At 48.9% G+C, this 12,346-nt stretch overlaps 1 protein-coding gene across 3 annotated transcripts in view; it reads left to right on the top strand.

Annotated features, from left to right (window-relative positions):
• Nucleotides 1-12,346, top strand: part of CLUH (clustered mitochondria homolog) — a 102,887-nt gene that overhangs the window by 69,425 nt on the left and 21,116 nt on the right. For all 3 annotated transcript variants that reach the window (XM_055001156.1, XM_055001157.1, XM_055001158.1), the window contains exons 9-13: nucleotides 1,944-2,036; nucleotides 3,472-4,166; nucleotides 9,537-9,772; nucleotides 11,082-11,186; nucleotides 11,565-11,665. In XM_055001156.1, the coding sequence (XP_054857131.1) occupies nucleotides 1,944-2,036; nucleotides 3,472-4,166; nucleotides 9,537-9,772; nucleotides 11,082-11,186; nucleotides 11,565-11,665 (1,230 nt within the window). The remainder of the gene's footprint in view (nucleotides 1-1,943; nucleotides 2,037-3,471; nucleotides 4,167-9,536; nucleotides 9,773-11,081; nucleotides 11,187-11,564; nucleotides 11,666-12,346) is intronic.

Raw genomic sequence — 12,346 nt, 5'->3', positions numbered from 1 at the left:
TGTAAGTTTCCTTGAGAAGGACTTTGATGAGGCATCCTAGAAATCTCTTAAATAAACAGAAAGCCTGGTCACCACATGTGTTGCTTTTATGGCATTCCGACCCTGAAGACCTAGCAATCTACAATTTGACAGTGGGGGAACAAAACAGAGGGGTGGGAGTGGAGAGTCCCTCCTAGCTAATAAGGGGCTGCTGCAGGTACTCACAGCTTGACGAGTCCTCGGGAGACTCATTTGACCAGCAAACGACGCGCTGAGTGATTGTGCACTAAACTTTTGTCCTCCTTGTATTGAAGTAATAGAAGTTCCATCCTGCCTGTTCTTCTAAATAATGTTTGAAGTAAGAATAAAGCAATACAATGAAATTGGCAGCCAGTAAAAAAGCCAAGCGCCTCAGTGCCAGAGGGGCTGGGCAAACTTCCCAAAGGTGTGGAGGAAGAAAGGCGGCGCTTTCTTTGTGATGACATCCCAGCTTTGGAACTATTTCCCTGGATGTGCCCTCAAAGAACTGGGCAAAATCCCTCCTGTGCACTCATTCAAATCCTGTTCTGTTTTTTTGCTTTTAATGAGTGATGTTTGTGTACTTTGGGATAAGGTACTTTGAGAGCTTTGTGCTAAACGGCAGTGTAGAAATGTCTTAAATGCAGTTCGGTGCATTTCCTCTTTGCAGCAATTCAGGCTAAGAAAAAAAAAACATCTCTAGGCAGCAGAAGATAGGGAGGAAATTGGAAACTTTGAACTAGGAAGGGATTCTTAATTCATGACACAACTCTCCCCAGAACCTCCGGAAGCAAGCTTTTGAGTAACAAAAACGAAAATACTGATAAGATAGCTTTCCTTTACAATAGTGTTAATTTTTTACAGGGCTTGTCTTGTTTGTTTGTTTATGTTTTTGACCCGCCCTCCCCACAAGCGGGCTCAGGGCAAGGTACAACATTGATTAAAGGACAACATAAAAACAATAATCGCAGTATAAAAACAGCAATTAATAAAACTATTCCAAGACAGGCAGTCCTGCACTCCTGCCCGTCAGCATACAAAAAGGCTAGGTAGTCGTGGACAGATAGAATATTGTGCCCCTCTTCAGGGCAGCCAGCAGTGGACTCTCCATAGCCCCTCGTAGAGGGAGACTGGTGGAAGGCTCAGCACTGATGGACTAAAATTAGCCTCCAGCCTCCACCATGTGCCTGGCGGAACATCTCCGTCTTGCAGGCCCGCCTAAATGACACAAGATCCTGGCGGGCCCGAGTGTCCTCAGACAGAGAGTCCCACCAGGTTGGGGCCAGGACCGAAAAGGCCTTCCTCCTTGCCCACCCCTTGGTAGCATTTTATTGTAGAGGTTAGAATCTGTCCGAGTGGGGAGACCCAATTCTGATCCTCCCTCAGCCATTAATTTCTTGGGTGCACTGAGGGCCCCAGCTCACAGGGTACTGGTTGTGAGAATAAAAATGAGGCAGGAAATATGGTGTATGACACTCTGAACTCGTTGCAAACAGGGTAGGATAAAAATTTGCATGGTCAAATGATGTGGGAATCTTGATATAGTCGGGGAAGTTTCTATGGCCCTGTAAATCAGCTAGCGCTTTTTTTTTGTCTTCCTAAAAATCTGCCTGTGTAGGTTTTTAATACTTCCTTTAATTTTTACTTCATTTATACCCTGCCTTTCTCCCCAACAGGGACTCAAAGTAGCTTACATCATTCTCCCCTTCTCCATTTTATCCTTACAACAGTCCTGCGAGGCATGTTCGGCTGAGTGTGTGTGTGATGGGACTGAGGTCACGTAGCAAGCTTCTAGGGTAGAATGAGAATTTGAACCCGGGTCTCTGATCACTACACCACACTGGTTCTGTGTGAATTGTTGTGTGCTTAAAAAATCCCAGCAAATGCATATTGCTCTTAAACTAATGTTTCTTTTTTGGTTTTCTCCCCCTCCCCACCTCCTTCAGACCAGAGATTGGAATGAAGAACTGCAAACTACCAGAGAACTGCCACGTAAAAACCTGCCAGAAAGGCTGTTGAGGGAACGAGCCATTTTTAAGGTAAGCTGGAGTCCAGCAGAGTGGTTCGGTAAGTCGGGGCATCTTTGGACAATGAAGCAAGACACCAGTCCCAGGGCTGCAGTGAGAAACACATGCTGGGCGTGCATGGAAATCTGGTGGGGCAAGGAGAGATCAGCTGAGGTCCTGTGGATGTTGCCGCGTGCCTGAGGATTGCTTGTTTGCTCCGTTTATGCCTGCCTTCCCAAAGCGACTGACCTTATTCTCTTTCCTGTTATCCGCACAACAGTCCTGTGAAGGTGATCAGACTGAGAGTGGGTGACTGGCCCCCAAGGTGCCCAGGGAGCTTCCGTGGCAGAGCGGGGATTCCCAACTGGATCTTCCAGATCCTACGCTGATACTCTGTAGAAATTAAGGGATATTTTACACGTACGGCTCCATCACTGCCTGCAGCCATAAGTGGTTTACTCCAAGGAAAGCTTCTGTCAGTGGTTTTATACATGAACTAGCTCATGCCAAGTCAGTCGATGAGTTGTCTGTTGTAACTAGCACCTGTTCTCCGCTAGAGCTTTCTCTACACTGACTCCATGTGACCAGTTAACAGGAAACGCCAGCGGTTGCAGCTGGGCTCTTGCCTGTGCTGCATGCTCTGCTGCAGCCCATCGCCATTATCCAGTCTTACGAAATCACGTGTAGCTTCCTCAGTCCCAGTCCGACTGTCGGTCCCCCTTTTTAGTTGGGTGCGGTGTGACTGGATCTGGCTGCCTGTTCTTGGGCCACGATCTTTCGAGCCCTCCCATTGAACTGGAGATTGCATTGGCTGAGAGCCAGGGTGGCCTAGTGCTTGGGTGTTGGGCCTGGATCTGGGAGGCCCACCTTCAGATCCCTGCTCTGCCCTGAGCCAGTGACACATTTTCAGCCTAACCTACCTCACAGGGCTGTTCGGAGGATGATGTAAGCCACTGTGGGTTGCCACTGGGAAGAAAGGCGGGGTAGAAATGAACTAACAAATGCTGCCCTCCCCTGCCTGTGGAGCAGGTGCTCTCCCACTAAACCGAAGCCCCTGCCCTCATGGTACGCTCCACACAGTGCCCAGAATCCCAGTTTCTCATGGCCCCGTTGAAGGGCAGCTCAGGTATAGAATCAGAAGAGGGTAAAGAACTTCCATGAAGTCAAAGGCCTTGGATGGAGCTGAACAGCAGTTCTCCAAATCTGTTAGGCAGAGGCCTTCCCAGCCATGTTTCTCCGAGGACCCTTGAATAGGATGTAGCAGAGACTGAACCAAAGATTCAGGGCTTGGCCTTGTTTACTCTGGGAATAGCTGTCCAGAGTCTCAGATATATAAACACTGAGAGGCCAGGGATTGAATCAGAGATGCCCGGTGCACTCTACGACTGAGCCTTGACTAGTATGCTAGAGAATGCCTCCACCCCTTGCAGCGTAGCCCACTGACTGCCCGGCAGTGTTTTCTTTTCAGGTTCACAGCGACTTCACTGCAGCTGCCACAAGAGGTGCAATGGCTGTCATAGATGGCAACGTGATGGCCATCAACCCCAGCGAGGAGACTAAGATGCAGATGTTCATCTGGAACAACATCTTCTTCAGCTTGGGCTTTGACGTCCGTGACCACTACAAGGATTTTGGTGGGGACGTTGCCGCCTACGTGGCCCCAACCAATGACCTCAATGGGGTCCGGACGTACAATGCAGTGGATGTTGAGGGGCTGTACACGTTGGGGACTGTGGTAGTTGACTATAGAGGTTACCGGGTGACTGCCCAATCCATCATCCCAGGCATCTTGGAGCGCGAGCAGGAGCAGAGTGTTGTTTATGGCTCAATAGACTTTGGCAAGACAGTTGTTTCTCATGCCAAATACTTGGAGCTGCTGGAGAAGACCAGCCGGCCCTTGAAGATCCAGAAGCACAAAGTACTGAACGACAAGAATGAGGAGGTGGAGCTGTGCTCATCAGTGGAGTGCAAAGGCATTGTTGGCAATGATGGGCGCCACTACATCCTCGACCTACTCCGCACCTTTCCCCCGGACCTCAACTATTTGCCCATGGAGGGGGAGGAGATGCCTGAAGAGTGTCAGAAAATGGGCTTCCCCAAACAGCACCGGCACAAGCTTTGCTGTCTCCGGCAAGAGCTGGTGGATGCCTTTGTGGAGCACAGGTGAGCCCAAGCAATTGCCTTCTTCCCCCAGTACTGGTCCATATTTGGTACTTTTAGATCCCATCTTCCTTGTCTCCTGAAACTCAAGGTTGGTCCCCAGGATGTCTAGCACTGATACCAGTTTTCAGCAAGGTTGCGATGTTGCGTGCCTTCAGCCCATACCCTTGGGGATGCATCCCTCGGGATCCCCATATCCTCACTCAGCATAGCATCTATGCTGGCCCGAGGTTATTGTCTCCTGAGCAAGTCAAGACGGGATGAGCTTCAGAAATGGTTCCAACTCTGAGCCTTTAGACAAGAGAATAAGATCCCTACTGGATCAGACCAAGGAGTTTCTCTAGCTCAGCCTCCTGCTTCCAGTGATGCACACACACAGCTGCCTTTATCCCGAGTCAGGTGATTTGTCTATCATGGTTACTTTGACTGGCAACAGCTCTCCAGAGCCTGAGGGTCTTTTACATCACCCGCCATCTGATTCTTTTAACTGGAGGTGCTTGGGATTGAACCTGGAACCTTGTGCATGCCGAACACATGCTCTGCCTCTGAGCCATGGCCCTGCCCTGACCAGTCAGTGGCCTGAAGAAACCTGCACTCTCCCTTCGGGCCCCAGCAGCTGGTATTCAGAGGCATACTGCCCCTGAACGCGGAGGTTCCATCTACCTGTCATTGATCATTGCGCTGGAGAGATCAGTGCTCGGCTCTGAATTTGTCCCATACCCCTTTTAAAGCTGTCTTGTCCTGTGAATTTTGGTCAGACTAATATTTCACAGGAGCAGTGAAACAAAGCAGTAATATGCAAGCAAATAAAGCAAAATCCAGGCACCAGTGAAGAACATAGAATTGATCTGTTCTGTTTGCTCCCTGGGGCCAGTCCTGCAGCTTTTGCAGTCGAATGGATCACGTCCATAGGTGAGGCAGGCAGTCTGACTGGAAGCCCAGCTTTGTGCGTCTTCTCCTTCGGGGGTGGGTGGGGGGTGGGCACTGGCATGCTAACCAGAGGAGTGAATGGTATGTGCTGGGCTGTGTGGTAGCAAAGAGTTCTTTTGCAGAGTAAAAGCTTGCTGTGACAGTCCAAAATCTGCTAACATTATCATAACCAGTTGAGATTCACAAAAATTGTATGAATCCAAACAATTTCTTAAAGGCTTGCACAAGAGACGCAGTATATAATGCACTTCAATAAACTGCTGTCTTCTGAACAAAACCACTCCCCCAAAACAGTCCAAGGGAAAGTATTTGTCAGTTGCTGATGGCTGTTGCGCAATGAGCAGCCGGCTGATTGTAAATCCCGTTTCTGCCAAGGTGGTGTGTAGCCGTATCCCAAATGAATCTCATGTGCTGTAACAGATTGTTTACAAAATAACATTTAAATATAATTAAAAAAGCAATACTTACATTGCAGGTAAGCAGCATACCATCAAACACCCATTTTTATAGAGCCTCCACATTCAAGCAGCCTGAACACCTGACCCCAAAATACAAAACATTGTAGGAAAAACATTTGCAAGGTATAACTTGCCTAAGTTTTAAAATTTACCAGCAGTCAAGTTGTGACCCATTCCAATAAAACTATTTACAGGATTGTAAAGCAGATGCATGCTTACAGAACACCTTTCCGAAACACTTTTAAATGCAGAGTCTCCAAAACCGAGCAGCCTGGAGAGCCAACCCAAAAATGCAAAGCATTTTAAAGGAAGCCAGTTGCATGCTGTTCACTTGCCTTAGTTTTAAGATACAGAACCTCATGTTACCAGCAGGGTCAAGTTGTAACAATTCCAATAAAACTGTTTACAAAGTTGTTCCTAAGAGGTCTCCCACCCAGGCACTGACCAAGCCTGGTCCAGCTTAGCTTCGGAGGGGTGGGCTTCAGCACATAGCTTGGCTTTGCCACTCTGGATAAAATCTGGAGAAGAATTAAGCTGGCCCCCACGCTCTCGCTTTAAGCAGCAAAGATACACGGGCCTTGGTCATGTTTCCTCTGAATCCTAGGAACTCTCTCCTGGCAGAGAGGACGTTGGTGAGGCAGCAGTCACCCGGTACAGGTATCAGTGCTGAAAGTGGTCACCTTGGCCAAACAGAGTGGTCGTGGGCAGGACTCTCCGGTGCTTCTTCAGCCCTCATAAAATTGCAGTGATTTCGACTCTTTCAACTGCTTGTCTGCCTGCTTGGAGAACCCCATTTTGGCCCTTTCTTGGGATGCATGTCGAGAAGGGCAGTGGGCTGGTGAACCAAAGGCCGCTCGGTTGTGGAGACTTTTTCCTCTGTGCCTTTCCCCTTATTCTGGTGCACCACCTGGTACTCTTGGCCTACTGCCCTTGGCAACAGTGATGGCACAACTCTGGTGTCTCCCCCTCTTGTCTCGTGAGCACCAGATTGCAGCAGCTCAGTAGGTCTAACAGTGGGTGGATCCTGGGTCTGGAATGATTAAAGACTTGTGACCAAAAGCATGTTTGGAATTTAGGGTTCGGTGTGGACTTTTAATGTGTGCTTCTCCACCCCTTCTCTGGAGTGCCCATGATTCTGGTCAGTTGAAAGTTTCTTGGTGGTATACTTGGTGGGCTTGATCCAGCCTTCTTTCCCACTCAGCCCCGCCTAACTCTCTTCTGAGCTCCAGCTCCCGCCCCCTACACTGTGGGTCCATACAAATCTCATGATCCCCGGCATGGCCTTCTCAGTAGGCACAGGGGCCCCCTCCTCTCCAGCCAGGGCCGGGGCCAGGGTTTCTGGCGCCTGAGGCGAGATGCCTACTTGCGCCCCCCCCCCCCCCGCCCCCGGCTAACCAATTTTAAAAAACAGAAGAAATGTAGGAAAAATGAAAAGCACAAAACTTAAAACTTTTTATATTTTTAATTTAATTTTTATTTCTTAATTTAAATTTTAAATTTTAATTTTTTAAATAAGTGTGAGAATAACAACAATCTTTGTTTTTCTTATTGTGAGCCAAAAATCTATTTTGTGAGCAGAAACAGCAACTTGCATTGAAGTTTTGAGCACGCCTGTGTGTGTGTGTGTGTGTGTGTGTGTGAGAGAGAGAGAGAGAGAGAAAGAGAGAGAGAGAGAGAAAGTCTCCCTCGCTCTTTCTTCCTCTCTCTTGACAGTAGAAAGAGGGCTTCATGTGTGTCTTGCCTCCCTTCCTCCTTCCTCTGAGGCAGTGCACACACAACCAGCCACTCTTTCCACCAAAAGCAGCAACCCCCCCCCCCCGCAAAGCCTAAGGTGAGAAGTAGAATTGATGCCAGCTGGGGAGGGGGAAAGGGATGTACTAAAAGGAATGACAGGATTGCCCGTTGGAAATAATGGGAGAGGCTTGAAGGCTCATTGGAGAAAACGGGAGCCAGGAATGCCAGTTTACTTGCATGGGATCCATTGAAGTGCATTACAACACAAAAAAAGGGCAAGAGTCCAGTAGTGAAGCTGTGGCTCATGAAAGCTCATACCCTACCACAAATTTTGTTAGTCTTATAGTTGCTACTGGACTCTTGCTTTTTTCTACTGCTACAGACAAACACGGCTACCCATCTTGATCTATCAACACAGGCCCCAGAGTGGAATGACAGTCCCTGGGAGAAGAATCAGTGGACTGGGACTGGAATGGCAGTGGGTGTGGAATGACAGGGGGTGTCATTCCAGTCCCAGAACCCTGACCCTATTCCCAGGAACAGTTGTTCCACTCTTTGACCTGTCATTCCAGTCCCTGAGCACAGATTCTATTCCTAGGGGCTGTCATTCCACTCTGGGGCTGTCATTCCAGTCCAAGAATGCTTCTGCTACTTCCAGGGGCTGTCATTCCACTATGGTGCCTGTCATTCCTTCCCAGAGCACAGATTCTGCTCTGAGGAGCTGTCATTGCATTCTGAGAGTTGTTATTCCAGTCCCAGAACACTTCTGCTCCTCCCAGGGTCTGTTATTCCAGTCTGGTGCCTGTCATTCCAGTCCCAGAACGCTGCTTCTACTCCCAGGGGCTGTCCTTGCACTGCACTCTGGGGGCTGTCCTTCCAGTCCCAGAGCACTGAGCCTATTCCAAGGACTGTCATTCCACTCTGAAACCTGTCCTTCTGGTCCTGGAGCACAAACTCTACAGCCAGGGACTGTCATTGCACTCGGGGGGCTGTCATTCCACTCCCAGAGTATCCCATCTGGTCCCAGAGACCTTTATGGAAAATCCATTCTGCAGTTTCTTTGCAACTTTTTTTGTATTGTGATGCATTTCAATGGAGCCCAGGCAAGTAAACTGGCATGGCATCCCTGGCTCCCATTATCTCCAATGGGCCTTCAAGCCTCTCCTATTATTTCCAGTGGGCAATCCCCCCCCCCCCCGTCATTCCTTTTAATACATGGTATGGGGGTGGGGAAGCAAGAAAGGAAGGAGGGAACAAGGGGGCAAAAGGTCAGACGGGAGCTCGCTGCTCCCGAGCCAGCTGGAGTGTCTCTTGCTCCCGGAAGCTTCGCCCAAGGCTTAAATTGAGAGAGAGAGAGAGAGAGAGGAAAAAAGGCAGAGAGAGAAATGTCCCCGCTGGTGGGGCTGAACTCAAAGCTCCTGAGGCGCTGGCTGAGCAGGGAGACAGGGCTGCCCTTCCACACTCCAGAAGAAGCGCCTTGCGCCAGGAGAGGAGAATTCCTGCGTGAGTGCACGGGAGCGCGCACACTGCAGGGAACTCCGGTCGTTGAGGGGCCGGCATGGCGCCTCCTTCAGAGTTCAGCGCCCGAGGCGGGGGCTGGCTGCACCTCAGTTGAAGAGCCGGCCGTCTCCTGGATCCAAACTCCTGCTTGCAAGTCTGGATCTAAAGGTTTGTCCTTCCGCGTTCAGTCAGTGGGGTGTAATGTTCGGATTAGGATCTTGGAGGCTGAGATGAAATTCTCACTTGGATGTGACCGCCAGCCTGTGCTCTCTCCCCGTCAGAGTTCTCGGGAGAATAAATGAGGAACGTAGGGAAAGCCCTGTTGGATCAGGCCAGGGGCCCATCCAGTCCAGCATCCCGCTTCTTACAGTGGCCAACCAGCTGCCCTGGAGGGCAGGCCAACAGGACATAGAGTCCCAAGTCTTCTCTTGATGGCACCTCCTATCACTTGGATTCAGAGGCTGGCTGTTCATATTACTCACCTTGGCTAGCCATTGATGCTCCAGGAATCTGCCCCCCAAAACCCCCTTTTAAACCCATCCAAGCTTGTGGCCATCACCATGCCCGCTGGCAGTGAACCGTGCTGTATACACTTGCTTGTTGAATGAAGACCTACTTCCCTTGGTCTGCTTTGACTCTGTTGCCCATCAGCTTCGCTGGGAGGGAAGGGAGACCCTTGTGCTTTGCTCCTTGGAGGAAGATGTGATAAAACTGCACTAGAGGGATCATCTCGTGTGCCCGATCGCTGCAGGTACCTCCTCTTCATGAAGCTGGCTGCGCTGCAGCTCATGCAGCAGAAAGCGAACAAGCAGGAGGAGAGCAGCGCCTTGCTGGAAAACGGGAGCGGCCCCACTTCCCCCTTTCCAGAGAGCAGGCTGGAGGATGGCAAGAAGTCCCCCTTAGAAGACGGCAAGGTGGAGGACAATGCGGCCGAGTTGGACCAGGTGAAGGAGCTCACAGAGACTATTGCATCAGACGACGGAGCAGGTATTGTGCTGCCTTCAGACGCCGGTTGGGGTTGTGGGATATATCCCTTCAAATAATGCTAATTGCTCTTTTCTGAACAAACCGGGTTATGTATTCTTGCTCAGAGCTAGAAGACTGCAAGTAGCCTATATTCAGCATTCATGCCCATAGAGGCTCAAAGGTTATATACTACTGGTTAGTTGTCTGCATGGCCCTGCCTTTGAAGATTGTCTAAAAATTTAGCTCAGATTCTGTGACAGCTCGTGGAATGTTTTCCTAGAAGAGGTGCAAAGGTTGTTGTCTTTGTTAACTTTTTGGAGGCAGCGCAGAGGAGAGGTTTTAATTACAAAACACATGAAAAGACCAACAATACAGTACTTCTGTTATGTAATCTTCAGAGAAGACTCTTGTCTAAGTAATTTTGTCAGTCTTTAAATAAGTGGCTGCAAAACTGCCTCCCATTTTTCGCATGTCCTTCCCATTTTTTTTAAGGCAGTCAGTTTGCCATGGAGGCAGCTGCTTCCGGGTGGCTGTTCTCTGCAGACACGACAGTGTGCCCCCAGGGCTCTTCTAAAATGCCCCCTATTCCACTGAAGGGGAAGAAAGTCAGGATTGAGTCTTGATTTTAGGGAAGAAGGACGAGAGCGCCAAAAGCACATTTTGTGGCACCACTATGAGGATCGCTGCAGTGAGATGTAATGTTCCAATGTTCTGATATATGCAAGAGCTGGAAACGTCTCACTGATTGAGCTGGATTTTTTTACGTCCATGGTAGAAATAATACCTTGGAAATAGTTACTTATATAACCAGAAATTGGATAGCATCCTGGCCTTCAAATAGGATGATGGCTGGTTCACTTCAAGCAATAGAGAAATTTTGTTGCTTGTGAACTAGCGTTAGGTGTAACTGTTCAAGTGTGCAGTGGAACAGCTACCTGTGTTCTTGTTTTCAATTATTAAAATATTCCTGATATAACTGAAATGGAAGAATTGTTTGAAATTTTATGTTGATGAAATTAGGAACATATCACATATTACATCTAATGTGGGGTTTTTTGCATGTTAACTTCCAGAGTAGAATATGAATATTATAAAAAGCTGTTACTAGAAATGTAGTTTTGTTACTTTCATATATGTGACATTTATTTTTCCAAAATAATAATAAAGGAGCTATTTCTAGGGCTGCAGTTTTACGTATTAGTCTTTTATTGGCTTCTGTTGGTTTTGTCAGTCTGGCACTGGTTTGCTTGGGAAATGTGGAAAAGCAGTACACAGATGGGTCAAGTATTTAGTAATGGTTGCAGAATCCTCTCTCTCTCTTCTTCCCCAGTGGACCCCAAAAGCAGAGAAGTGATTCAAAATGCCTGCAAGGCCGTTGGCTCCATCAGTAACATGTCCTTTGATATCCGCTTTAATCCAGACATCTTCTCGCCAGGTAGGTACCTGTCCCAGTTAGGAGAGGTAGGGATGAAGAGCTTAGGGCTATCTGGACTGGTTGGACGTAAAGTTCCAATTCCAAACAGTCAGAAGGAACAGGGGCGATCGAGCTGTCGGTGTTCAGTGTTCAGAGACACTTGAGACTGGCTCCAGGGGGGAGAAATGCAGAGTCAGAGGAGCGCTTCCTGACTCTCTCCCAAAGGATTGCCCAGTCCTGGTACTCACAGAGATGCCTGCTGTTACCACAAGGGAAATGCGGCAGTTGTTTGAGCAGCCGAGCAGAGTGAAAAGCTGCTGGGGACACTGACATAAATTGCCGCCTGACGTTGGGTTTCTTCCTTCCATTTCTCAGATCTTTAGTTTTTGTCTCTTTTAGGGGTCCGCTTTCCTGACTCCAGCAAAGACCAGATCCAGGATCAGAAGCAGTTACTGAAGGATGCTGCAGCTTTCCTGGTGTCGTATCAAATTCCAGGCTTGGTAAGCCAGTTAGGGCCGTGGGGATTGCCAAGATGGAATTCACCCCTCGGAAGGGCTGGGAGGGGTGTTGTGGCCGGGTGGTGGGTAGCCGTGCTTTTGAAACAGAACGAGAGTGGCAAGCGTGGCTGCTGAGTCCTGCCTGTTCCTTCATTCCTTAAATCTGTTTTGTTCTTGGGTCTCACATTTGCTGTGAGCTCCCGGCAGTTTCCCTTCTAAAACGTGGCCCCGATCGCACTGGCCCAGCAATGCACAACGGCATCCCCAGGTAGCCTGTGTAGGTTGCCTCTCTGGCAGTCTGCAAGTTCACATGGCACAGTGAGCATCAATAGGCTCCCCGCTTCCCCCCCCCCACAGGAGTGTTGCAAGACTCCCTTTCCCCACAAGCCTAGAGTTGGGGAAGGAGATAAACAGTAGCAGGTGTGGTGGGGAGTTTGACGCAGGTTCGAGTTCCTACTCCACCATGGAAGCTAAATGGGTGACCTTGGACCAGTCACACACCCTCAGCCTAAGCTATCTTGCAGGGTTGTTAAGAGGAGAGAATGGAAGCTACTTTGGAGCCTCGCCCTGGCTGCCAGGAAAATAACAGTAAATGTGGCAAGCGCAACTAGGAAAGTAAACAACTGATACAGCCTTTTAGTCTATCAGAAACCATTTGATTTTAAACTTGTTTATATACGAGCC

The sequence above is a fragment of the Eublepharis macularius genome, chromosome 17 (genome assembly GCF_028583425.1).
Source record: "Eublepharis macularius isolate TG4126 chromosome 17, MPM_Emac_v1.0, whole genome shotgun sequence".
Taxonomy (NCBI): domain Eukaryota; kingdom Metazoa; phylum Chordata; class Lepidosauria; order Squamata; family Eublepharidae; genus Eublepharis; species Eublepharis macularius.
Note: the sequence above shows the minus strand (reverse complement) of the source record. Positions and strands in the feature narration are given on the sequence as shown.